This window comes from Pomacea canaliculata, linkage group LG1 (assembly GCF_003073045.1).
Source record: "Pomacea canaliculata isolate SZHN2017 linkage group LG1, ASM307304v1, whole genome shotgun sequence".
Lineage (NCBI taxonomy): Eukaryota > Metazoa > Mollusca > Gastropoda > Architaenioglossa > Ampullariidae > Pomacea > Pomacea canaliculata.
This window is the reverse complement of record NC_037590.1, coordinates 34095449-34123238: the sequence shown is the minus strand read 5'-3', so window position 1 is coordinate 34123238 and position 27790 is coordinate 34095449. Positions and strand designations below refer to the sequence as shown.

Below are 27790 nucleotides of genomic sequence, written 5' to 3'. Positions count from 1 at the left end.
TTTCTTTTGTCGCAATGTTCTTTTGTAAGTTAAAGACCTACTGGAGTAAATTTTCTGTCAACTGAATTTTTTTCTTTAGAATACTAAATCCAAAGATGTAGTTGCAAATAATTCCTCATCGTTTAAAATAATAACAATAAAAGTCCCATAGTCTACATGAGTGTAGGGGCATTGAACTCACGTTTACAAACTACAAGACTTCCAACACAGACTCATATAAAGATTAAATCGGCGACAAAAGGTTCGCGAATTTACTAAGGTAATGGTCAACGCTGTTTTAAAAGAAAACAAATCGGTAATTGCGAAAATAAGAATCAAGCAACCACACTTCTTTTATTTTCAAAACTTTTGTTTTGCTTCGACCCGTGAAACAAAATTTTACGTTGGCATTGACAGAGGTTTTCTGTTTGCTTCATGGAGTGACCTCACTCTCAGTCACGGGCACGCAAGTGGCTTGGCAGTTGCAGTTTCTTTAAGAACAATAAAGAGTAGAAAAAAAAAAGTGTACAGAGTAGTTTGGAGCATTATTTAAATAGCTATTTGTAAATCATGTATTACTAGTTATTATCTTACTACTTTGTGTTTGACGTTTGTGTGTTTCTAACTCTTCTTTCTGAGCCTACATTTCCTTTAGAAAAACGTCTTTTCCGTAAGATCTTATTTAAATATGAACTAGCAAGACAAAAAGTAACCGGTTGTTAAAAATTAAATTATCGGAAGAGTGGCACAATTGATTAGAAAATAAAAAAGTTTTTGAAATCATTGGCTCAATCAAATTTTGCTCTATTTTTAACGCCAAGCTTTGAAACAAAAACCGAAGGATAACATACAAGCAAACTGTATTTGGAGCACAAAGAGCTGCCAGACATGGGTTCATGAAACACAACCTCGTGGTGATGCAAAGTGGCAAAACACCTATCAAAAAAATGTAACTTTGTATTTAGGTTGAAATTGTGCATATATACACATAGCATTAAATGCATCCACGTGTGAATATTTACTTTTTTTGTTTTTAAATTTCTTTCCTCATCTTTTTCTTTCGCAATTACATCAAAAATCGGATATATCAAGATAACTCGAGGCAACAGAATGCGTAAAACAAGATACTTACCTCTCTTTTCTTCTACATGTGCCCCTGTCAAAAAGTGTTCAATACTTTACTCACTAAAAGTATTTACACGCATATCTTCATAGAAAACATAAGCTTGCTCTCAGTGTAAAATGCTTTGAAAAAACAGTTTTAGTGAAGAGTTATGCGTTACAAACATGTTCTTATAATCTATACAAAAATATCAAATGCAACAATTTTATTTAATAAAAGGCTCGATATGAAATTTGTGGTATGATAACTTGTATGCCCAGACCATGATGGAGAAGATCCATAGAGGACTTTTCATTTTTGTGCAAACTATTATGGTCAAAAGATTACAAGGTATCAAGCATACTTTTTTGTCTTTGAACAGCTCCTTCGGTGCTCATCTGTGGTTTCCTACTTTACCTAAGATTTCAAAGTTACCTGCGGAAAGAGCGAGCAAGCAGGTGAGAATAAAGACAGCAGCGACCTTCATGTCCAGGACAGTGTTTTCTCCAAACTGCGGGAGATTAAATGAACCTGTTGCTCAATAAATGCTGAACACTCTTCCTTATCTCTCCTCTACGTCACATGTCCTCTGTTTAAAACACAGCTCCACCCTTTTGTATGGCTGTATTACTTGTCTTATTTAGCAACAACTTCAGGATAACTATGTGCAGCGATTGTGCAATGTTAAAACCATTTTCGGGAATCAAAGACCGTTGTGTGTGTGGAGAAGAGAGAAAGATAGGTGAGAGGGGGTATGAATCCTCAAGATAAGACAACAATGCAGGTCAGGACGCATTGCGCCATTCGTGTTTCTTGAACGATTTTCGCGGTACACAACCTTCGGCTCTTTCAGTTAAATTTACAACTTCTTAAGTATGTGTGACTATTATGTCATAAAATAATGTACATAATTAGGTGTAATTCTGTACTTTAATATATATTTCATAAATGGAAGAACACGTTTGGTGGATTGTTTTATGCAAATTTTACACGCGGTTTAATTAATGTTATAAACACATCATCTTATCTTAGTAAGTTACATCAACAATGGACTGATTAATAAAGACTAAATGGCGATTGTTGTATTTCATGTGCAAAACAGTGACAGAAATTGTTTTTAAATGTGTGTGCTCTGTAAATGTTTATCAGTCTATTTCTAATGATATGTCTTAGACATGTTGCCTAGAAGTGTGTCAAACCAAGGTCTGCAAAAGCTGCTTACTTCACGTGTTATTTCTGCATGCCAGCTCTAATACCCTGTTATGTTTAAATCGAGAAACAGTCCAGGATATTACCTCCGCATATGAGTCTCTAAACATTGAAAAAAGTGAGCATGCATATACAATAAGCATGCAGGCATTTTTGCGTGTGTCTTTGTGTTTTACTTTGTTGTTTCTGCTTCACACGCACTTCACATTAATCAAACATCGACAGCAACGGAAACTTTTGCTCAGAGATTGAGCAGATCATCATCTTTTTTATTTTCTCTTACTTGGTTGGTTACATTTGACAGGATCAGGAGCTGGCTTGTACGACCTTACTCTGTGGGATCTGGAGTTAACAGTTCCAATGGGACACAACTCCACTGGCAATGACAGCTCCTACAAAAATAAACTCTCTTATTCAGACATGACCATTATAAGTGCTTTGTCTTACGTGTTTAACAGCTTCAACAGTCACAACAACGCTTATCAACATTTGTTACTTAAGGATTGTAAGGAAACCAAAAACATATCAAGGACAGAAATAAGAAAGAAGACTGCAAGATACATACACACATCGAGTGGTTGCCGTGCATCGCGTGTACATGCACGGGTCCATTTGACATGTCCCCCCCAAACTGCAGTCTGGCAAGAACGCTAACAACATAAGATGAACTTCATTAATTAAACAAAATGATTAACTGTGCACCTGCGCCCACGCACATATATTCGTTGAGGATGCGATTGTGGTTGTTATATAAATATACAGGTCTTGAGGCCGCTCTGTACCTACGGAGAGAAGACGCTTGGCCTTTCATTTATTCGGGAATCGGCTTACACTCTCTTCATGAATACGACCACTACAAGGGCCATCCCTCTCATTTTTTTCTGGCCTATAGCTACCTCCAGTCATAGTAGCTACCCCATGAGATAATAAAGCTGAATACTTACCTCTCTTTTCTCCAGTAGGTGCACCTGTAAAATAGTTATGCGAGTAAAAGATTCATACACATTTTTTTTCATCAAATTCGGTTTGCTTCGTCGCTTAGTTTGCAAAGGCCATTTACGTTTGGAACTCAGCATGTTAAAAAGCCCCAACACTACTTCTAAAAACAGAGGTAATACCGAACTAAACCACGATGACTTTAATAAGTGAGATTCCTAAAAAAAAATGAATGCCGTGTTGTTTTAAAACTCTTTTGTTTCATCAACCCACCTGTCACAATAGACACTAGAAGCAAAATGGCGACGACTTTCATTTTTAGACCGTATCTTGAATCAGTGACCAGGTGTACTGAAATACAAGCAGAAGGAAAGACTGACACTGTGTATCTTGTGTCTTATCTCAAATATCACGTGATCGTTTTTAGTTCTTTTGTTTTTGTCTTTTTTTTTGGCTCTACTTCATACAGTCTTCTTAAACACTGTGACGAGCAAAGTTTTTCTTCCTTCCTCCTTCTGCTTTTCATTCTTTACTCTTCACTAGCTATAAGCCAAGGGGGGCATTTGCAGCCATAAACAGTAAAACGCAAAGCAGAGATAGATCACATAAAAGCAATCCTATATATATTCATTACATTTTGCAACTGCAGTGATAAAAATATGTCAACTGAACAAGACATTCTTATCATTAGACAGTGACATCATAATAAAAGCACAAAGGAGCATAGAGTTACTTAAAGAGTAACAATGCAACATAATATTAATACTTTTAGTATACCACTTAGGATAATTAATAAGTTTATAATTCATTGTTAAGATACTCCAAGTACGTTGCTTCAATTAAATTCTTCGACTTGCCAAAAAAAAAAAATAATAATAATAAAAATAAATAAAACATAAAATAAAATAAGGATGAGGGGAGAGAATCTTGTAAAGACATGTTCTCTACCAGAGAGTGTTGTATCCCTTTATTTGCAGTCCCATGCTCTCGGTTTCTTATCTATTGATTTAAGTTTTAGCGATTACATTTTGAGGTCCACTCTTTTAAACAGCTAATATCTAGTACATGTCGGTGATGCATTTTTTAGTTGTTTTTTTTAACCAAATGACAAAAGTCATAAAGGTCAGAAGGTCAATTGCTTGCACGCCCTTTGCTGCATACATTATGTAAAGAATCAGTAACCTGACGAGCTCCATAATTGTACTTGCTTAAACATTACTTATGATTCACTTAACTATCCAATCTCTTAATGTAGTTTCTCTGTCTTATAAATCTTAAACATTCTTTAAAAAAAGTGTAAAAGTACAGTTATATGGAGAACTAGGATTTTAAAAGTTATCTATCATCTGCCTACAGTATCAAGCTCAGATAAAGGACATCCTCGGGGGACCATTACTTCAAAAGCAATACATTCTTGAAAGTTGTGCCTGTTGATCAAGACAAAGTTCATTTTATAACTTCGTTTTAATGTACGCTCACTTTGGAATTTGGCACTTGCCATTGTACGGTCCTTTTGGCTGCGTGGCAGACATAAAATCTCACGGTATCTCAGGAGATATTAGCAGGAGCCGACATTCTCCTTCTCCGATTACATTTCAGCGGTAGACCACATGCCATGACTAATTACTTTCGGCGACTAACACAATGTGAATCTGTCAACCCCGCTAGGCGTTGCCCTGGTGATTAAAGAATAAATCGTTAATTATTAACAGCAAGATGAAACTTCAGTGTGTGTGTGTGTGCGCGCGTGTCAGTACCTTTACATGTTCCACGTTTGCACGTGCATGCATGGTGGTACAAGAGCATAAGATTCGCCGACAGCTAAAATGTAGTTGGACATTATCCAGGCCTTAATTAAAACGAGAAATATTTCTGTAGATAATAGTAAACAAACTTAAGCTGAAGCCATATCTACACACTTCAGATTCTTGGCACTACAACAGCCTCAGCCTCAAGCTGTCAGCCCCACCAGACACCAGTTCCGTCAAAAGCCTGTTAAAGACTGCGCCCCGCGTGATGGAAGCTGTCTGCTGACGTATTATCAAGTGCAAGCTGCTTTTGTTACTGTAAGCAGCTGTTTCATTTCCCTCAGGCATCAATTATACCTACTCAAGTGATGGTAGACACATTTTAGTTGCTTTTTTGTTCTTTTGTTTTGGTTAGGTTTTTGTTTGTCGGGAGGAGAGAGAGAAAACGGAAGAGCTTTGAGGAAGAGAAGGGCAAGTGTGTTGTCGTCTCCAATTTATCACTGTTAATTTTTACTTAGTATGCCTGAACTTCATTAGACCTCACACACGACTGGTACAAATATTGCTTGCCTTCAAAATGTTGTTAGAATAAATAGAGAAAATTGCAAACAGTAACAACTATTTGGATAACGGGAAGTCTTTGGGATACTTGAGGTGGACGTACACGACTGGGGAAAGCTTGAAGGACTTAAATAAATATCAGCATTAATAAGAAAACGAAAACTGGGTAAAAGGGCTTAAGAAAGGTTAAGAAAATATGGGTGGAGAGCGAAAAGAAGTGACTTGGTGGGATATGGAAGCGAATTTTAGAAATATGATGAACACGAATCAAGCATGAAGTAGGCATGGAGAAGTGAACGTAAATTCCAACGGAGACATGGACATACAGTTTTATAGAATGATGATATACGCACATATATCAAACATACGCAAGCACACACGCACGGGCACACACACACACTTAGAACTGAGAGCGAAAGAGAGGATGAAAATCGATTGCAATAATGCATTTACACAAAACAATAAATAACATCGCACATTTAAACGCAAATACCAAAAATAAGTTTAGTCAAAGTAACCAGCCAGACAGGAATACTTCCATCAATCTAACGTGAATACTGATGATATCTGTATAAAAAGGCAAGAAAATGGGAGATTAAAAAAAAATAAATAAATAACAAAAATGAAAGAGCTGCGAATGTAAACAGTTCTAAGCATCAGCGTGTAGAGGACAGGCAACTTTTTCGTGTCTCGTGTGGAATTGTAACCACGCCTAGTCGCAGAGTTCCTCAGCACTCACAGGGGCAGTCAGCCTTTCTGTGATGTGGGAAAGTCTTCTTCCTGTAAAGAGGGGCATCATGACATCCTGTGGATAGGGGCATCATGACTTCATGTAAAGTGGGTTATGAAAACGCTAAAAATATTTGCTTTTGTACATAACTACACAGGAACTAGGACACGACGAGGTATGATTAGTTGATGACAATGAAATGATCAGCTTTATTTGTTCCAGTGGGCAATTTGACATGGGGAAGGCAAGTAACAATATTATATATGCTATAAAACAAACAACAAACTTGCATCAAGAATAACAATGTGCGCACCTACAACATCACACACGCACCACTGACACTTCATCTGAGGTTGAGCAGCTGGACCGCAGATGGCACAAACGATTTCAGATGTCTCTTACTTTTACATATTGGCATGGAATAACGTTTACGTTTAAGTTTAGATAAATATAACAGAGAAACAACTCAACACATGCCATATTTCTTCAACGTCCATTCACCTTTCTTAAACAATTTTCAATTATTTAAGCCTATTACCAGAACTTTAGCCTTTCATCTAATTGCAGCTTCGTAATTAGATACAATTTTACTAGAAATAACAATTTTGCTTCAATTTTACATGTGTGTATATATAACTTGGTGGGCTGTCACTTGCTGGTGTATACACGATAATAAATTGAAACGATTTCCATCAAAAGTGAAATAATAATTACTACAAAATATGTGACTGCCTCGAGGCTCTTATTTCTTATACAGGACCAGACGGGGACAGTAATTGGGTGACAAACGAGTGTGAGATCTCAGCCACTTTACTCTAATGACCACACACACACACAGACATGTAAGCAACGATAAACTAGCCATGCCAAGCTGCACTTTTGGCAGTGCAGTGGGGAAATTTTTCTTTCGCTTCTTTCTCCACCTTTCCATCTACAACCACCTCTGCCATCCAGCTTTGCTGCTGGCTGGCTCCCAGCTGAAGGAATGCGCGCGCACGTCAGTGTCGAACGCGCGTGCTTGTGTCCTTGAGTGCTTGAGCTCATCCGCACTGCACGTGCAACTACTGCAAGATGGCGGCTGAAGACACAAATGGTCCCCCAATAAGTGTCTGAAAGACAAAAATCTTGTTTTTTGCGGGAGGGAGGGTTCATGTACCAAATTTCAAAGCACTTCTGTAGATACGAGTGTACAACTGCTCTTTATTCGTAATCATCATCATCATCATCATCATCATCATTTCTTCCTTCTTCTCCTTCTTCTCTTCTCTTTCTTTTTTTTCTTCAATCCTTTTTTCAAGAATTTTTGTTCGATTTCTCTTTGATGGTTTTAGCAATGTAGGTCTATGATGTTCATCATCGTGCAAGCTCTTTATCCTTCTCCCTCCCTCCATCTATCTTTTTCCTTCCTCCTCTCTCTCTCTCCCTCCCTCTTTCTGAGCTAAAAGAATTTTTTTTAAATACCCTCTCCATCCCACAAAGGCTTCGGAGTCATCCGTTGGCAAACCGACTGCTAGAAACTCTCAGTGAAACAGAGCTTAGCCTCTTCGCCTAAACACTTTGGAAACGGGTAATTTACATTCCAGCCATGGCACTGACTTTGGGCAACCTTCTGTCTTCATACCTGTGCACCTTGTTAAGCGAAGCAACTCTCCCTGGGGCTGGCATCTGTTGTAAACGGGTGGTCTTCATGCAGACAGAATGGAGAAACCTTGCACACCACTGATGTCTTTCCACGCGGATCATTGTTTTTAAGCAAAGAGACTGCTAGTCCAGGTGTCTACTGTTTTATTCTAGGAGCAATTTGTTGCTGATAAGCCGAGAGAAACTATGAACCAACTGATTTTCAATGTCAGTGTCTTAACGCACTGAAACTCTTAATTTTTTTTTTTTGGTCTGTATCAGTCAAATAAACTGAACTACTTCCCCCAACTTGGGAATTCTTGCTTGCGTGCACGTGCATGTGTGTGTTTATGAGAAACAGTTTACGACTGCGTGCGTGTGGAAAATGTTCTACCGGCATCTGTGTATATATTAACAGTAGTAATTCATGTAATTGTTTTATAACTGTTTTATCTAGAAGGAACTGACTCACTGACTGATTCATTCACTCGCTGCACCTTTTCTTTATACTCTCTGCAAATTGCTGGGACCAGAGAACAAAAACTCTTTGCGTTTTGCGGGCTTCACTGGAAGAAAGCAAACGAAGTGGAGCCAATCCCACTGACAGGAGGTCTTGTAAATAACACAGGTAATGACTGCTGGCTGGTTATTTACTGATGTGATGTTCTTGGCCTTTTATGTTTGATAGTCTTGTAATTCTTATGTTTTTGGTTTATTGGTTTTTGTTATTTTTTCTGTATTTTTTGTTTGTTTGTTTGTTAAGCTTGTTATTCTTGTTCTTTATTTGATTGTTATTCTTGTAATTCTTATTTTGTGTTGATTGATGTTATTTTTGCTTTGTTTTCAATTAAGAGTTTTTTTATGCTGTTTTACGATTTTTAATTTCATTTTATTGTCGTATTCCTTTTTTGTCTATTTTTTTCTTATTATTCATGTTCTTTCTGTTTTCCTTTCTCGTCCATCTTTCGTCGTGCTTCAGTCTTTAGAATTGCCATACTGTTATGACAAAAGAAGTAACATAAGACAACTTGATTCACATACAGCCTTAGTAGACGCCTGTTTGATGTGTTTTCATCATTAACGAGCTCCTTGTGAACGGCAACATGGTCCTAGACGCCGGATTGTTTTCAGTAACAACAGATTCTGCTTTGTTCTAGAGTACAGGATGTGTTGGTACATGCATTCTGAAGGAAACTTCATCTGACGTGCTGTCAAGATACTACCTCTAAGTGTCTGTGAAAAACTGCTGGGGTTCTCGAATGTAGACATCGAGAATACAATGCTGGACATCACCAGATGGATTTTACCTCATGTGCACGCCGATTTAAAGAACCATCAACAATCGAAATTGTAAATATCTCAAAAATATTGTTCTCTCAAGAGACTGTAGGAAAAGTGTTCAAAAAGAAATCATTTAAGCTATTGAAAGATTCACGAGCAATCCTACTTTGGGAAAAGAAAGGTAAAAGGTAAAACCTGTCGGACAATGAATAGTGATGTGTTAAAGATCGTGCAAGTACCATGGACAGATTAATAGTGATGGCGGTGCATATCCTCTCTCTCTCTCGTGACGCCTTTATTGCTCCAACCCAACCCTTAGAGGAGTTCAGTACCCATTCAACAGCTGGAACGCTTGCGGCAAGAGGGTTTCGAAGCAGCTACTGTGCTCTTTTGGTCTCATACGTGAGTGTTCTCTGTCCGCCTGTTAACTTTGGAAAAACTGTATTGCAAAGACACACAGGAGCGCAAATTTACAAGCACACACACACACACACGTGTGTGAAAAATTGTAAACATTTTCTTCTGCCAAAAGCGCGAACTTCCAGGTGAAGATGGTGTAAGTACCAGCCCTACGCTAAATCGCTCTGTACCAGTTTTCAGCAGATGGCGGTCGAGATCGTTCACCCCAGAAGCTTCTTTTGCTTCGTGAGCATCCGCTACCAGCATGTGTAGCGGAAGCATTAATTATGTTCAAGGAGAAGGTAAAAAAATGTATTTCCATTCCAGCTTCCGCTCTGTTGAGGTACCCACGCAATGTTCTCAGGGTTTTTTAAAGACTGGTACGCGCACCCTCGTCCACTTTTTAAAAAAACTACATATTCTATACCGAAAATATATTTTATTATATCATTTTTTTCCAAATAAAAAGATATTTAAGTCTTCGATCGTCACGAAATTGTCTTTCCGATAGACAACTGAACACAGAAAAAAGACTGACGAGTCACGTTCACCACATGTGCGGATCACTCAGTGCGCAAATGCGGACAAAGTTAATTAAAAAGTCTGCCATATTAGTTGCTATAAATTATTAGTTATGCCCCTGCCTTGCGTGTAGGTGGGCCAGCCAGTCATACGCACGATGGCAAAATAAAAATCTTTCTTTTAAAGTAAATAGCTTGTACAACCCTCCAATGGGGCATACAACCGTATCTACAAAACTAAAAATCATCCATACAAAGCCTGCTAAGAAAGGAGAAGCGATTCAAGCCCCAGTGGATAAAAAAAAATTGAAAATTTTAAGGTAGGGGGTTAATAAAAGCTCACGCTTCTTGCTAGAAACAAAGTGGAGTAGACAGATAAGTCTGTGTTATTGTTGTGGATTAATTTATTATGATCATCTGTTCGCTCACTCATTGACATCTTTGTTGTTTCTTTCCCTTCTTTCTTTCTGTTTCCACTTGTGTTCCCCTCGTCCTGTATGTTTATGTGTGGACGTAATGATAAAGCCATCGTTAGCCTGGCACAAGCTCGCACCTACAACAGCAGAGTGAATTTCCTGGACTGGGACACATGCCGACAGGTGCTGGCAAGAACCTCCTACCATTTTTCTTTGTCTTCATTATTTCTATTAATGAGGCTCCTCTTGAAGGTTCTCTTTTTTTTAGTACAGTAAGATCCAAAGTTACAGTTTTAGTCATTCCCTACTCTCGGCTTTTGCAGATTACAAAAGCATTCACAACAAGAGGAAGTCTTTTCCAGCTGTTCCATGTCATGCTACGACTTAAAAAAAAACAATTTTCGGTAATCAACGTGTTTTCAGAAAAATGCCTATTTTATGTTTTGTTTTTAAAACAAAATATATTTAATGTGAATAAATGTAATTAATAAGCAAGGGTTTTACTTCTAAGTAGATAGTTCACGTTTGTGACTTGAAATCATTGCCTCTTCTCGAACGCTGACCGTTGGCAAGGTTGATATCGTCAGAAAGTTTGGTACACGAAATATAAATATTTCTTCTTCGATTACAGTTATTTCATCAAGTTCTTCAGAACTTTAGGTAAAAGAAAAATACGCTACGCAAGGAACATACGTCGAGAAAGAGAACAAAAGCCTGTTGGAGTCGGCAGAGATGTCAGATGCCATGTGTAGATGGAGTTAACATCAGTCGGTGCCAACAAAGTTATCATCGTCCCTAAGCAGTTCATTGCCTGTGCCAGGATTTTGCAAACAGCGGTGGTTAACCACCGATTCCCAAATAAAAGATCAAAAGTGAAATGCGAAGATGACGTTAACAGACTAGGAAAGCTGTCAAGATAAAAGAAGACATGGCTTCTCCGAAAACAGAATAGCTAAGAATACAAGAAGGCCAAAAAAAAAAAAAAAAAAAAGAGGGAGAGAGAGAATTACATAGTTTAGACTGGTGTGCAAAGATATGTGATGCAAAACAAGCCAAAAATAGCCAAGATGTCTGGGAAGGGAAGATATTATTAAGCACATAAAAACTAATGGATATGAACCCAGTGTTATGAAGAATCCAACAAATATTTTCTTATTTCCGCGGCCTACTGTGACACCAGAAATACAAATTCAGGTTAATCCAAGTAAGATTTTCTAAACATTACTTAAAGCGGACTACGCATTTTGTACAAGTGAGAGGTTTATGTCTATGTTTATGTTAATATGTCAGTTCATGTCATTTCGGACTCTGGATAGTTTTTGAAACTGATTGTAAAAAGGTCCAACGACAAGAGCATTTCTGTTGATGTTTCCAAAAATCCTTTCATTCGTTTTAAAACTACTTTACACGTTGTTGTTGTTTTAATTTTCAGTTTTTCTTTCGTAACTGATCTGTAAACGTATAATCAAATGACCTGTAAGCATTCATATGCTGAGAACACCAAGTAAGGGATCAAGACACATGATTAGGTACAGCTTACTGTTAATTGACAAAGCTTAGAATAAATGATTAGTATTACAAAGAAGGTAGGACTGAAAATGTTGAGGCCATACTTCTGTAAATGAGCCTCAGGTTTATTTGCAGCAGGCCATTGTGAAGTGAGCTTTAGCTGCATGAAGCAAGCTAGTTGAAGACGGGTAAGCGGGAAAGGCAAAAATCTGATGAGAATTTTTCCTGCTATACTTGCACAAACACCGGGCACTTTGAAGTCCTTTGAAGTCAAAAACGTGATTTTATTCTGACCTGTAGAAAGACTTCAGTCCATGCTGTATCTGCTTCGGATATGCAGTCCACACGTCGACCAACAGAGAAACTGGCACCAACCTTCAGCAAAACTCAGCTACAACCTCACATCGCATCAACACTCTCAGCATCTAGCACTACGGTTTATTTGCGGAAGAATGTACTTTGTACCAACCCGTCTTTCTCCATTGATAGTCTTTTTTGCGCATGCACTGGATCAAGCTAAATGTTACCTGACTTCCTTGTGATCTCCACCCTTCTTCACTGATGGACACGGTCTCACATCAAAGCAAGTTCTTCCCCCACCTCTTCTTAAGCCCCATCATCAACTCATCCTGCATCATCCGCACTCTTTTGTCTGCAACCCTCTGCCTACCCCTTTCCCACCCCAAGTCTATGAAAGCCTTACATGCTTTCTCAGTGGGAAGAAACCAACACACGACTCAGGACGCTTTCAGTAAAAACGCTCAGCCACTTGGTACGGAGATGAGTTCGCGTGAGTGAGCGAAAAGGGAGGAAGTGAGGTTGAAGAATGATGGAGGAAGGGAAAAAAACTGATGAGAAGCTCTTTGCAGCAGTTACCCCCACCTCCTTTCCCACCTTCCTTTCCGCAAGCGATAGGCGGTGAAGAACTGCATTTCTTGTATACGTGTGCGACAGGTACATCTCGCGCCGTGTGCCAGCGTTCCAGGCCGCACCTTCCGACACCTAGCTGTACCTACTACAGGCAAGCGACCGGTTGTTTGCCGGTAGCATGGAGCACCACTGACTGCTACCAAGGGCAGGCGACGGGACCTTGCGGGAGGACAAGGCTGTCTTAACAGTAAGGAACTGCTTGACATTGTCTCTGTCTTACTTCCACACAAGTACTTCTTAGCTCATTGTTAACTTACAGCTTCAGCTGAATGAAGACAGATTGTCGGCAAACAGTTTCATGGCTATTAAACGATAGAAACTGTAGCTATGTTTTGTTTGCTTGCTAAAGACTAGTGTTGGTCAGTCAGTGGTTGACCAACACAAAACATTGATAACTAGGCACTATGAAGATCATCAAAAGGACCAGGCGCGGTGGCAGTTTGCACTACCAGATGACTGAAATAGAAAACTTCCTTACTAATATGATGTACGATAGCTCGAAAAAATCTAATAAATAGTTAAAGTAAAAATCAAAGTAAAATTTGGAAAATGCTGATCAAACAAAAAACTGCGCTGTAGGACTGCGAAGATGAAAGATGAAAGTTAATGCTAATATAAAGGTGCAAAGTCAACGAGTGAAACAAATTTCCTCAATATATTTCTCCAATCTTTTCATTCTATGTAACACTTAATCTGCAAGCTTTACTATTGCTTTATTATTTTTCAGTTACATAATACCTCATTTGCCTTATGATACTTCATGACCATTGTGTAATTAACAAATCATGTGTGATCTTATCGTGATGAGTTTTGGGTCGGAAGAAGAACTCAAAGATCACTTAGAATTTTCAGCTGAGGAAAAATCATAACATCCTTTTATAACATTACGAGTATTTTAGTCATTAACTGCCTTGTAAAGAGAAGACATCGCAGTTATGTCGTATGTCTAACACCATATCATCTACGAAAACTCGGGCTTTCCGTTGCTTCCATATTACTATTTTGATCCATTATGGAGTTACTTCTTCAGATTTCACATGCCTCTTACCAAAGAGAGATTTCCATTTACACAGCTTTCTCCCATCTCTTAATAGTCATAATTTTGTCCAATAAAGGATATTTGACAACCTGTATTTTTCCGTATTTTCCTTTTTCAGGCTGGAGACAGAGTCGATCAGGACAAGTAACTCTAAGCAACAGAAAGCACCGCGTGAGAGTTGTCTTTTCCTAGACGAGTTCACGTTTGGTTGATGACGGTTCCCAAGGAATTGTTTATTTATCTGTCTCTCGTTTCCTCCGAATGAGCAAGAGAACTACGTGGGCTTTCTGTCACTTTATTTTAAAAGTGATCGTTTATTTGTGATGAGGATGGAAAGTACGAGATACCTTTCAACACAGAAGTGTTGATATTACAAGGTCTTCATGCTTGTGTTTCTCTTCCCTCTTATCTGTGATTGCAAGGCCATGTGAACGCCCCATTCCGAAACTCCACGATTCTGTGAAACAGGAAACACATTGCGTTTGGAGAAATCTACCGGATGTGACAGAATTCCACTAAAAGACTCGCCTACAGTTTTTTAGCCCTGTCCAGAAAGCTATTAATGTGCTGAGACTGCGTTAGTGCTACAGTATTTTACGACCTCTGTGGATGTTTTTTGTAAATTATTAGATTTTGCCATTTGATATTTTATTGTCGGCGACAAGCTCTAAATGCAAGATATGCTCGAACACATTTTCACCGAGGACAAAGAAGGCAAGCTGGAGTTCCGATAAGAGGAATGCAGCGCGTGGAGTAATGCAGACTCACGCAGCTTGACGCGAGATAGGCCGAGATTATACAGGTCTGTCCGTTGTCGTCTGCTAGACTACTCACACCTGGCGGACTATTTTGTCTTGAGCGGTGAAATAACTAAATCAGAGCGCGTGCGAGATAGAGAAAGGAGACAAAGTTAAAGAACATATAAGCTTGAAGCTTTCCCATGTATTTTAAGTAAAGAGAAAGAGAAAGATACGATTCGAGGGACCTGTTCTTCATCAAAGAGAAAATCGAGTGTCAGAAATGTGTCAGTTAAAGGAAAAATGTTAAATATCACAGCAGAACATCAGCAGATGATGTAACTTTGTCCCTTCACTGGAGATTATCGTAATCGCTATTCATAGGAGTGTTGCCTTCATTGAAGAAGGTTCTAAGCGCTGTGCAAGTGAAGGCCAAAGGGCCTGCATTTGTGATGAAAGAACTGAGACAATGAACAACGGTGACGGAGACTATGAAGAACAGCAAAAGAGGAAATGAGGCTACGCGGTCCAATTTCCCACCTGGGTTGCACCAGAGTGACACAAATCCTTCTCACCTGCTGGTTCTATTTCAAGCTTGTAACAGGTAATAACAACAGATGTTAATGTCTTTACTGTTAGTATATGCTTAACCCACGCTTACTCGGATAAAATAAACGAATAAGGGTAGATTTATACGGAATGAAACAGTATCATATTGTGTTTATCTACAGAGGTCTAGTAATGTAGAGATGGAAATAGATATCGACCTTAAGAAGGTCAAGGTTAGGAAAGATTAGAGTTGAATTTTGCTTAATCTTTGTTTGTTTACCTCTGTGTTCCTAAAAATTCGTATCTATGTGAGTGAGACCAGAGGATGTAAGAATAATGGAGTATCTTCACAAAAAAGTGTTTGGAATAGATAAGGATAAACAAGAAGGTCCATTTTCAAGAGAAGAATAAAACACAACCTAAAACAGTTAACGACCTTTCAACAATGTAACATAGAATGCGATTTTTTTAAATGTACACAGAGTCAAAAAAGAATATGGACATTAAGAACGGAGTGCATTAATGTTAGCTGAGATTGTAGATTCAGCGGCGCAATTTTTCATTCGTGCAGCTTTCATCCCATTGGATTCCGAAAATAATCTCTCTTTTAGTTTTCTTCTACATTTCGACAATTATATCTTGAAGAGGCGAGAAATTTCACTGATTAGGGACAGAGTACTCTTTGGTTTGTAAAAAACGTCGAGAGTAAGAGTCTCTCGTCCTTACAATGCCATGTTTGTCGTTGCAGGTGACTGCCCTTACGAAGGACAACATTATATGGTGAGCAATGTTGTTTTTCCTGTTGAATAAAATATATAAAATACAGGCTGAGATGTTGCACAGTGTAAAATTAAAACACGAAGACGCTACATCGGCCAGGGAGGCTGGATTTTATATCAGACCATATTAGAATCATGCCGCTTGCTCGACTTAAAATAAACAACTTGCATAATATCTACAGTTATATCAGTTTATGCTGGTATCACTTGAGACAGGAGAGGATAGCGGGGCTACATTCATCAGCTATGCCAGCCACTCTTCAGATCTCAGTTAACGTGTTCAGACTTCTGTCTGGCATGAGTTGACTAAGCGGATAGAAAGCTGCTTCTCTCATACCTGTTCTCGAGCAAAGATATCATATTATTGGTCGGTTTGTAATGCAATTATGTAATGCAGTTATAAGAATCTCAGTATGTGTCATGATTGAATGTAAGAGCTATTTATCTAGCGGATGGCGTTTTAGTATTTCTCACAAGTGGTATGGCTAGACTACGTGGTTAGCAAAATATAGTGTTAGCTAAGTTTAGAAATGTCTTCCCTTGAAGGTTGATAGAAAGTTCTGATTCAGTGGAGGTGGAAGTAGATGGTTTAGGGGGTTTTTTTCCCTCAGGCGTGGAACTTGAAGGATGTTGCTAGGAGACGAGCATGTCTGTGGCTGCGCCAGTAAAACACGATGCTTTGGAAAACTCTTTGACTTAATGATCAAGAAACCGTAACATAACATGAGGGATAGGCAGGTGTGAGCCGGTGTAATGTTCAAGCAGGTCTTTGGCAGGCAGACAGGTGTGGAAAGACAACCTTTTTGACACGGTTTTAAGTCGAAGAACACTCGGTTAGATTATGCCACCCAGCATTAACTCTTGAATTTTCTGATTCAGTGTCTTGAAAATGAACGTGATTTCAATTCTCTTTGCAAAAAGCAATCTGACAATCAAGAATATGAGTTGTAACAATCAATGTTTCCTAGTGAGAGATGGCGAAGCTTCTTAGTTGTAGATGCTAACGAGTGGTAGCTGTAGATGGTATTTTGTCCTGCTTGTCGACGGTAGTGTCCCAGCTGTAGATGGCTTGTAGGATATTCTAGCTGTGCATAGCAAAGTTTCCTCACCGTGGATAGTCATAATTGTAGATGGTAATTCTATTCTAGCTGTAAATGATCTTTCCTATATCTACATAGCAAATTACATGCCACAAAGGACTGTTTAACGAAAGGAAGGCAGTAAAACGGAAATACATAAAGATAAAGAGAGGAAAGGATAAAAAAGAATACGGAAAAGATTTGGGGGGAGAGAGAAGAAGGAAAAGAAGGAGGACTGTGTACGAAGCGAGGAGAATGACAAAGAGAAAAAACCTTGGGGCTGACAGGAACTGTGTCCTTACCCTGCCAGGAATGCCAACAAACCATCTGTGGAATAACAGTAACATACCCACATAACCAGGGTGGGGACATGTACGCTGTTAAAACAGCACCACCAGTATTCATGGTATCGAAAACATCTGGACGAAGCTCGAGGAAAACTTTTAAGATAAAAAAGATCACGCAGGAATGGTACAGAATCAAATCCAGAGCACTCGGTGTTGTCCGTTTCTCCGACAAAATGAATTAGCTATCACGTGTACCTAGGAAGATCCTCGAATACTCTCGATCGTCCCTGCCATGAGATTTAGTTGCTGTTTAGACACCACTTGAAAAAGAAACAAGAATTCAAATGTTCTAAAGATTGAAGGATCTTTCATCAAGAGTTCAAAAGGCATCCAGTCTAGCCATGACTATTTAAAGAACAGAAATTATGCTACTTGCTGTTCAGAGCTTTCCTTAATGACTCGACGCCGCCATGTTACGCTTAAGATTAGCAGATAATTCCCTGTCTTAGTTTCTGTGCTTTAAACCTCCCATTGTTTAATAAAAAAAAAAAAGACGAAGGCATTTGGTTTTCCTCGGCCACAACAGCTTCAACTCTTATTTTGTCCACCTTTCGGTAATACCACCGGGCTGTCTCTGTCGAAAAAGAAGACAACATTAAGCACCAATGTTTGCGTCAAATTTTGTGTCAACACTCTGTTACCGTGCAACAGTAGAGTATATTTGTAATTTTGTTCGTTGCACACTGTCCAAATTTTACTTTGATGTAAGTCATCAACTTAAAAAAAAATAAACTATGGGTTTGAGAGATAGTCTGGGTTTTGTGATATATGTAAATCCTAAAGCTGTTTTCTTTATAAATCATAAATCTGTTATTTCGTAAAACTTGTTATGTGTGTGTGTATATATATATCGTTACTTTCAATTTTAGCTCCGATTCATGGTGTTCCTATTTCAGAATGGCAGCGTATGGCGTCCTACACCCTGCACCGTGTGTTTGTGTGAGGACCCTGTAGCCGTCTGTGAAGACATCGTCTGCAAGGACCCCCACTGTGACTACGCTGCAGTGAGTTGATATTACACGACGACATTTGAGGGATTGTTGTTTAAGCTTACATGGTGCAAGGAGTAGTAGTTATTATTTTTATCCTGACCTAATGATGTCATTTCTAACTAAAGCAACAATAGTGTAGTTGTGACAGTTGTAGTAGCATTGCTGAATGTGTAAATATTGGGCTATCAATGAGTTTTTATACCTCATACATTTTTATCACTATGCTTCTATCACTGAACTATTTCATCGTCAGTTAGATATAAGTGAAATATTTTGATAGCAGTGTGTTGTGTGTTGTGAACGAATGAAAAAAAAACCCACCATCGATTACTCTCTAAGCCGAAGGGTTTTAATAAAATTACCAAAGAATTGTTATTTAAAACCAAGTTTCATGGATTTTAATAGAACTTGCTTTCAAAGATGGGTCAAAAGTTGCTTCTATGTAATGTGGTAATTAACACCAAAAAAAAAACCAACAAAAAAAAAACAATTCTTCAAATCCAGGTTTAATGAATTTGAATGGTATCTGCCTTTTATAATGATGACTCAAAATACTTTTTTATGTAATGGACCCACTGGCACCGGCTTCTTATTCTTCCAGCAAAAACTTCTATGTTGAAGAATCCTCTCAAAAAAAGTGTGCATGGCTCGCGTCAGCATTGCTCTAAATATATCTTGGCGTATGGTTTAGGGTCGGCACTGCACCGGTCCTCTGCCGTAGAGGAACACTTGCCAGGAGTTATGTGGCATTGCGAGCAAGAGTGATGATGGCGGCGAGGGTTGCGTGCTGCCTTTAAAAAAATCGAAAGAAAGAAAGTCTTAAACGTTAGCTTCCTGGATAGAAGCGGCCTCGATACAGATCCGGCCTCACTATTAGACATCATGAGTTTATGTGGTACAGCCGTTGAAAAGATGCAGCTGCAAACGTCATTGCGAAAGAATTTGCAGGTGTTTCTCCTTCCTCACTCTTTTTCAACTCTCCCTCTTCTTCTTTATCTCTCTGTTTTCCTCTTTTTCTGTCTCTCTTTTCTGTGAACATCCTTTTTATCTCCTGTCCCCTTTTCTTTGAATCCCCTTTTCTCTCGCCCGCTGTCCTTTTTTCTTCCCTTCCCAACTTTCTCATTAACTTCTCTCCCCCTTCACTTCTCCTTTCTTCCTCTCATTCTTTTGTTCTGTTACTTTTCTTTCCCTTTACACCCCACCCGGAAAACTTTAAGCTGCGAAAGAAATTTTAAAAAAACCTCCAACGCAGGAACTAAAGGATAAAGGAAATATATACAATAAATGCTTAATGATACAGTATAGGTTTGATGCTGTTTACTGAGGTACGTTGGTAGACAGTTGACTTTATACACTTATCCAAGCTCTAACTTTAAAATGCAAGGCAAAAGTGTCTGTTTGCCATCAGTCTGTCACAGAAGGCAACCGAAAGCTAGTACTTGGTGATCCTTCGTTAAAAATATGTCTTTTATGTTTTCAGCGGAAGTTTCTATTAGTCTAACGCCTTTACAGTATTTGCGAGTCACGCGTTCTAAATCTTAATTAAGTCTGTCTGGGACACTGCCGCACCATCTTGTTTCCTAATTACTTTAAATTATTACACATTTCTGCGTAGAGTGTTCTGACTTCTGTCGACCCCAACTCCTCTCATTATGGGAGCACATCTCATCAGTTTGTTTTTTTGCAAAACGCTACAGAGTTCAATTTACTTCACACCGGAAACCAGACTCACCAGAATTTGTTTTCCTGCCATTCGCGCTGCATTTAGCTACCAAATGATTGAAAGAAAACAGTCTCACCTACCCCCTGTAGTTTGTGAATCCCGTGCTCTAAAAGCTTTTTGGTCTGTGGGCTACGATGGGGTGGAATTATCCATCTGTTTATTATCAAGAATTATATAGGTACCCTGCTTGATATGTATATCGAATAGAATTGTTTGGTACACTTTGGCAATCGTTTCTTGCATTCTCTAGAATTTTGACAGATTATTGTTCGATTTCTTACTCCTGATTTTTTGCATCAGTTTATTATTACTATTTTTGGTTAATATCTTGAGCATCGTTTTAAAGAAAATGCAAATAGTATTTGTAGTGTAAAAGAAATTGATTCATTACCGAAAATACTATTCCTGTTCTGCTCTATTAGGTTGTTTTTGACTGTTTCTTTTGTGCACAGGGTCAGCAACTAGAGCTTGTGGAAAATACTTGTTGCCCAGAATGTCGACTTCGTCGCCAACCATGTCAACTGCACGGCCAGCCTGTTCCGGTGAGTTCCTCTATCTTCCATATGTACCATTGTCCAGTTCCGGTATACTGGTGAGTTCTGGCGTTGTCTTCATTACCTAGCCACACGTGCTCTTGCCTCGACTTGCTGGTTCACTTCGCTTGCGTCTGAGATTTGCCTACAATATGTCGATAAAGAATATATTTTAAGTCTATTAGTACAGCTGGTTAGAAACTTGGTGTGCTTAAGTCCACCATCTAGTTCCGATACGCTGTTAAATTGACAACGGAAGTATTTATTCACATAGATTTTGGGAATCTTTACTCAGTCATAATAAAAGCTACCGTCTTCTTGACTTTTAAGAAAAGACCTACTTTAGGAGGTGAATTCTAACTCAAAACCCGTTCTTAGCCGTAAATTTACCTTTTAAAGATTTAAATTTTATTTCAACATCTATTTCTTGACATTGCATTAATTATTATTATTAATTTTTTTTAGGACAGCACTACCTGGTCTACCACGCCCTGCGTCACCTGTGTGTGTGATAACGGAGAAGTCAAGTGCTGGAACGTTACCTGCCCGCCGCAGCGGTGCAAACCTGGACAGGTGCTGCAGAGTCTACCTGGTCAATGTTGTCCACGCTGCATTCCTGTGGGACGTGAGTTGAAGCAACGAAGCAGAAAGTTTGAAGCGAAACTTAATTTTACCGACAGCTTTAAATGTCTGCTGAGGTATAATCAGTGTAATAACTCTCTCTGTGTCTGTTCACGGTCAAAGTGAAAGAATAAAAGCAGAATCTTAGTAACTAAAAACGGACAAACATCTGTTAAAACAGTTTGTAGGGATGTAATTTACATTGGAATAATTTGTGACTTGCTACAATGTCGACAGCTTGTACAGCAACTAAATTTTCAATGTGTGTTGTTAACAGCTGCTCTTAGCTAAAACTGGAACATTTAAAACTGGAACGTTTGGAAGTTGTAGCAATTATAATTTCACTGACAGGAACATTTTCCGTGGGCCAATGAAAGTAGTAAAAAAATTAAACGTTTTGTGTGACTGTGTGTATATATACTACATTTATTTTATGACAAGCCTAGGTATAAACTATTACGGTGCATAGTTATAGAATTGTCCAAAAGGTAATGGTGATGACCAAACCACCCGTTACTTTGTGAGATATGCCCTGCTTCTGGCAGGTAAAGCTACCTCGAGTAAGCCATTTTGTTCCCGACATTCACGACAAACTTGTTCAAGTAAATGTTTCTTTCGCGCACAAATCTTACACCATGATACACTTTCAGCTTCGTGCACAGACCAAGATGGCGTCCGGCACCCCGACGGCTCCGAGTGGTCACCCTTGCCGTGCGTCTTGTGCGTGTGTCGCAACGGTCATACAAAATGTCTGCCCCAGCAATGTCCTCAACTTGACTGTGCTCTGGTAATACGTGCACGTGCTCTGTTTCTGTACTTACGCGTGCGCGTGTCTCTGTGTGTGTGTGTGTGGAAGGACAGGTTTGTGTAAGTGTTGTGTTTCCAAGAAGACCTATCCCAGTGAGTTCTTTGTGTGCTTGTGTGAGAACATATGCACCTGTGAATTGATCTTTGCAAGAGAGACTGACTATGAATAGGTTTGGAATTGTGGGATTTTTTAAAGTTCGAATATTATTTTGAAATAAGATTCTATGCCTAGTCTGCTCCATCTTAACTCTCTATCAATCAATACATCTGTCTACATATATATAAAAAGATATATCAATAAGATATCTCTATTTACATGTGTAAAAAAATTTTGGGTTGTGTTTGTTTTTCTCTTTGTCACCCGTCCACTTGTCAGCTCCATCTAGATTTTTCAAACAATTAGAGAATAAAGCTCATTATTGCAGAATGCTTCATGTCTTGTCTCCTTCCATTCGATTCATTGTCATAACCGATAGACGATGCAGTTACATTGACCTTCAGTATCAAGAATGTTGAACTGTTTGTCGGATTTTTTCGATTGCAGGAAGATTTCCTTCCACCTTCCCCAGGAGAGTGTTGTATGACATGCAAGAGACAGACTTGTCTGGACCATCAACATGTTTATCAGGTAAACTTACTCTATGGCTTTTGCTTACCCTTTCCACAGGGAAGACAAATGCCTCTCTCCCCCTGACCAATCCAATAGATATTTCATCCCTTTGTCTCCCAAGCTAATTTTTCTCCTCAGTCGTTTGTGAGGTTATTCTGTCCTGTTTCTCCAGTTTGCTCTATACGTTATGTCCTTTCTCTTGCTTCGATGAGTCTGGTCTATCTTGTCCATCTCTTCTGTTTTGACAGTAGTTTTATCACTCTGTTCCATCTGGTCTATTTTTGCTGTCCACACTCCTTCCTGTTTGCTATGTCATTGACTCGATTGTTTACTTAGCAGACTGTCAGTTCCCCCGGGTGTTTCTTCTCACTAGTATCTAAAGTGATGAAGTATCTAAAGTGCTAACGCCACTTTGCGCTGGTTTCTTCAGCATTTCTATCTTCTTTCAGTTTATACAGATAACCGTAAATAAATGGTATAGCAGAGCGTGCGGGTACTTAAAATATATATATATATATGGAAAGGCAATACGCATGCTTACGACCAACCCAGTTCTTGACATGAAATACCTCTCCCTGTATACTTCTCCCTTTTTGTTCTTTTACGATAAATATTTCTAAAAGATGAGATGGTGTGTTTGTCCTAAAAAAAATCACCAGATATACAACAATGGGCAAAATGTTTCTGGCATTCGTTAAAAGTCTTATGCCAATAAATGTACATTTATCTCTAGCTCTAAACAAAGATAAGGCAGTGTAAAGGCAGCCTAACGGCCAACAAATTACACAGCTACAAACACAGGTGCTAGCACCAATGTCAGGAGTAAGTAAAAGAACCAACGTGGCCTAAAATGGAAGCCTAACCGCCAGGAGGTGTGGGAGACAAGTATACAAACAGCTGGTGTAGGTTTAGGGTGTACCTCCATTTTCACTTTTTTTTCCTTTTGGTTGTTTTGTTTTGCTTTCTCCCTCTCCATTCTTTTTCCTCCTTACTCGATTTTAGCGAAGGCATTACAGTTTATATGCAAACGTCATACCCTTATATATTTGTGATCGCAGCGCTTTCTCAGTCAAGATGTAGCTTCTCAGTACTGCATAAAATACTGTTATTTGTTTGTCATGAATGCTAGTTGAATAAGCCAAGTGTTCTATTACTTTAATAAAATTTGTACCACGTACATCCGAAAATAAAACAATACACAACAGTATTGGTTACTTAGGAAATGCCAGTCAAGTTATTCCTTAGAAGCATTCTATCTACAAAAAGTCTTCCATTCGTCGCATGAGGAGAGGCAGTGATTTAGAGTTTTTAACATTCCATTGCGAACATAACTTTTTTGCTATTCCATCACTCTATTCGTATCTATATGTTTGCCTGCGCACATACACACACGCACACACACTTATCCATCTACACATACAGCGATGCCCTTTAAATGTGACATAAATTATTTATAATATGATGCTGATACGTTGACGATGACAAAAATGACTGAAAAATAAAAATACATCGTTAATAAAGAAAAAATGGATTGCAAAAAGAACTGCTTTGTCCTTTTCCTCACTAGGCCTACCAGACCTACTCTCTCTTGATGCCTTATCGTATTTCACATCCTCTTACAAAGCAGACGTCGCTCCACGACATATTGACATTGAGATGAAGACGCAACAAAGACCCGCACCCTCCCCAGGTTCCATCAATATTTACACAAGCCTCCTCTTTTCTTTCTTTCTTCATATCTCTTCCAAGGTTCTGCAATGAAAAACAATTTGATATTTCTCTCGCAACTCTCTAAAGTGGTCAGTCGTGTGAACCGACGAGAGTTTTCTCCTTTTCTCACCGGACACGATCAGAGAGCGAGGATGAGCGTCCTACCAACGCATACTTTGCTTTAAGTACGACCAGAATTTTTTTTACATCTACCCAAAATAAGTCCACATATAAATATTTCAACTGACAATTTACTACGATGAGACATACAAACGCTTTAATGGTGTGTGTATATATATATCAAGATGAATGATATTAATACGCAACGCAAGCAAAATGCTCAGAAAAGTCAAATAAAAGGAGGAAAACAGTTGGCGTATTCTTTAAAGTTAAGTGCATGTAACTTCCGCAAGTTGTAATGCCTCTTGGCTTCCTCAACCCTTTCTGGTCCAAAGCAAGTTGAACAGAGCGGTTTTGATCTCTACAAGACGAGGCCGTCTTCTCTCTATCGTGCTGTGCCTCCTGCGATAGTTCCAGAAGCCCGGCGTAATGGCAACTAATAGGTGCGTCAGTTCACTCGGGTGCAAACATGTGTAGGAGTGGCGAGAGTGCAGGAGTTGGGGAAAGGAGGAGGGAGGAAGGAAACTGGTCTCCATTGGCTTGCGTCAGCTTCTTTTCCACTCAAGTTTGGTTGCTTGTACCTGGAATTTTGGAGTGAAAAGAGAAATCCTTGAACACATTTAGAAGACCTCCTTGTTTTTCTGGTGCTGAGAATCATAAGTAAACTTATTTGCATGTAAGCCAAGTGACGAAATTTTAAGGATTAGGATGTTTCTGCTTTGTTGATCGAAAAATGTCCTTAAGAAAGGAAAGTAATAAAGGAAGCAAAAATAAAGCTGCTGAAGTGTAAACAGTGTAAGCCTGTAATTTCTTTTACACACACTGATCCATGTTTTAGTGTAACAAGATTCTCCCGTTGCCATTCCTTCTATGCAGTCTCTTATAAAGTTATTATAATGGGTTTCTCTCTGCATTTTATCGTCAACAGTTTCAAAACAACATATCAGAAAGGAGATTTACTTCTATTTTATTTTTGAACTAAACAGATTACATTGCTATCTCGAAGTTTCGTCAGTTTGTCAGTTTTGCACTAACAGAGTTAATTCATATTTTTCGAAGTAAGAGTTTTCATTTTTTTTTTATTGACCATGTATCCTTTCAAGAAAAAAATATATCCATTCATTCTTTCAGCTAAGTTCTTCTCTTTACTAGTCATCCTTTTAAAAGAAACAGATTTATTTCCTCGTTTGCTTTATCAAGAAAAAAAATTGAAAGAAACAGGAACACATTTGCATACAAGTGGCCAGCTAACAGCAAGCTTAGACAAAAACAGGACGGTAGAGATACAGAAAAATGACAAAGGTTAAAAACTACCTAAAGTCTATTGAAGACCAAAGCATTAAAAAACTAAGAAAAATTCTGACTTCAAAAACTTCAAATCATGCAAGTGTATAAAAAAGTTATTTATTTTTATCGCAGGAGGGAGACAGGTGGACCCCAGACTCCTGCACAACCTGTGTGTGTACCCAAGGTATAACGCAATGTCGTCAGAAGGACTGCGGCCCTGACATCGAATGCGGCCTGGTACGTCCACCTCTTCAGTTCCAAAAAAATGTGCAATTTTTACCTCCACTAAGTACGTGTCATGTTTTACTGCCTGTGTAAACTTCGAAATCTGCTCACAGACAAACCTTGTTTGCGATTTTCATGCAGCAGCTTTTCTGCCCGCAGTCTGGAGAATTGGCACTTGCTTTTGGCACATCGCTTCGCCAAGATTCCAGCTAAGCTGAGATAGATATTGATATTTTTTTAGCTCCACTAAAGCTGAAGACGTACTCCGACTCGGATCACAGTTTGCATGTCATCGTGCCCTAATCCACAACAGTGAGCTCAGCTAAAGAGCAAGGTGTCGGTGGCATTTTTTGTGGCAGGGGTGCGTCTCACCGATGCTTTTGGTGAAGCGTCTATGATCCTTGTGCTTAGTTTTGCCACCTTCCAGGTAACTGTTTAAACGTGTCTAACAGATGATGCGTTACCTGCGCTGCAGGTTTGCTGCGTGCATGACTGCATGGCGGATATTTTTCTCTGTCGAGATGCAGTTTAAGAGCTAAGGTTTTTTTTTTAGAAAATGTGTTGAAAGAGGTTATTTGTGAGTCAGACGCGAAAGATGAAGAAAGATCTTGGCAAAATAGTGCTGTCTCTTCGAACAACAAAGCTGTACGAAAAAGACAAAAGTGCAGCGCATTTCTTCTTCAACTTTTTATTGGAAGAAGCTATGCAGCAGGCTTTCACTTAACAATAAATAAATAAAAGTTGATTTATGCATATATATATATCAGGTAAGACAGGAACGTTGAGTCTATGGAGCCCTTCCTATTGTTCAGTAGTTATCTGAATGTGTTTTCGTGGATCTCCAAAAACTTCTAAATCCACAATAATTCGAGCATGAAAAAAGCGCATTACTAGGTTCATGTGGCCTCACTTGGGCATGTGGGCGGAAATATCATACCCCAAACTTTGTTGTTCTTGGCAACAGTGCCTGCCCCTCAAACTGCTTCGCTGTCATATCATCCAAAGTTATTTTTCTAATCTTCTTGCCTTTTTCACAACTTTCGGTCTGAGCCTAAGTCTTACCAGACCAGAAACACTGTCTGCTGTTGAAACAAGCGCGTCGGTATTCATATTCAATCATTCAGCACAGCTGACAGAAACTACAGTTTTAGCATTTATTACCTGGATTTTATCCAACATTTGCCACACTCTGATTCGTGCAAACCCTCATTTTCATTTATACAAAAGACACAATCCCAGCATCACCACCACGAACTGCCTGACTACTGTAATATGTTCAAGACAAATATTAAACTGTAAATGACTGTGAAAGTCAGTGAGTTATTGTACATAATATTCAAATCAGAAAAAAATCTCTAAAAATGAATATGCATTCGAACTCAGGACTTGATTGAAGTATATTTCAGTAACAGTGAGCTTGATAGCCACTGTGATGGAGGATAGCAGCTGAATGCTGGGTATGTTTTCAGGGTGAAAGATCGGTGACTTTGCCTGGGCAGTGCTGTCCTACATGCGCTCCGTCATCAGGTTAGTAAATTTTTTTGTTAATTAAAATCATTTCTTGGTGTTTTTTCAAGTAGACTATCATGCTTTCAGATGACAGGATGGTTAATTTCCATCTCCGATATCCCCCTTTAGAAAATTGATGACTTCAATAAACTGCAACCATTTACGAAAACATACCAGACAGG

At 38.8% G+C, this 27790-nt stretch overlaps 1 protein-coding gene and 1 long non-coding RNA gene across 3 annotated transcripts in view; one reads left to right on the top strand and one right to left on the bottom strand.

Annotated features, from left to right (window-relative positions):
* Positions 1–309: 309 nt before the first annotated feature.
* LOC112576191 lies at positions 310–1658 on the bottom strand. The gene is made up of 4 exons (XR_003101780.1): positions 1517–1658; positions 1112–1135; positions 831–915; positions 310–470 (listed from the first exon to the last, which is right to left on the bottom strand). It is a non-coding gene; the product is annotated as an uncharacterized LOC112576191 (long non-coding RNA).
* Positions 1659–15129: 13471 nt separating this feature from the next.
* LOC112560027 (extracellular matrix protein FRAS1-like) overlaps positions 15130–27790 on the top strand; it is a 42045-nt gene continuing 29384 nt past the window's right edge. Inside the window, exons 1-9 of one of the 2 annotated variants that reach the window (XM_025231587.1) lie at positions 15130–15321; positions 16015–16046; positions 18368–18475; positions 20639–20728; positions 21185–21344; positions 21991–22127; positions 22692–22775; positions 26007–26111; positions 27569–27626. In XM_025231587.1, the coding sequence (XP_025087372.1) occupies positions 15231–15321; positions 16015–16046; positions 18368–18475; positions 20639–20728; positions 21185–21344; positions 21991–22127; positions 22692–22775; positions 26007–26111; positions 27569–27626 (865 nt within the window). In that variant the 5' untranslated portion in view covers positions 15130–15230. Of the gene's footprint in view, positions 15322–16014; positions 16047–18367; positions 18476–20638; positions 20729–21184; positions 21345–21990; positions 22128–22691; positions 22776–26006; positions 26112–27568; positions 27627–27790 lie in introns of those variants that run through there. The other variant, XM_025231595.1, reaches the window with a different exon arrangement.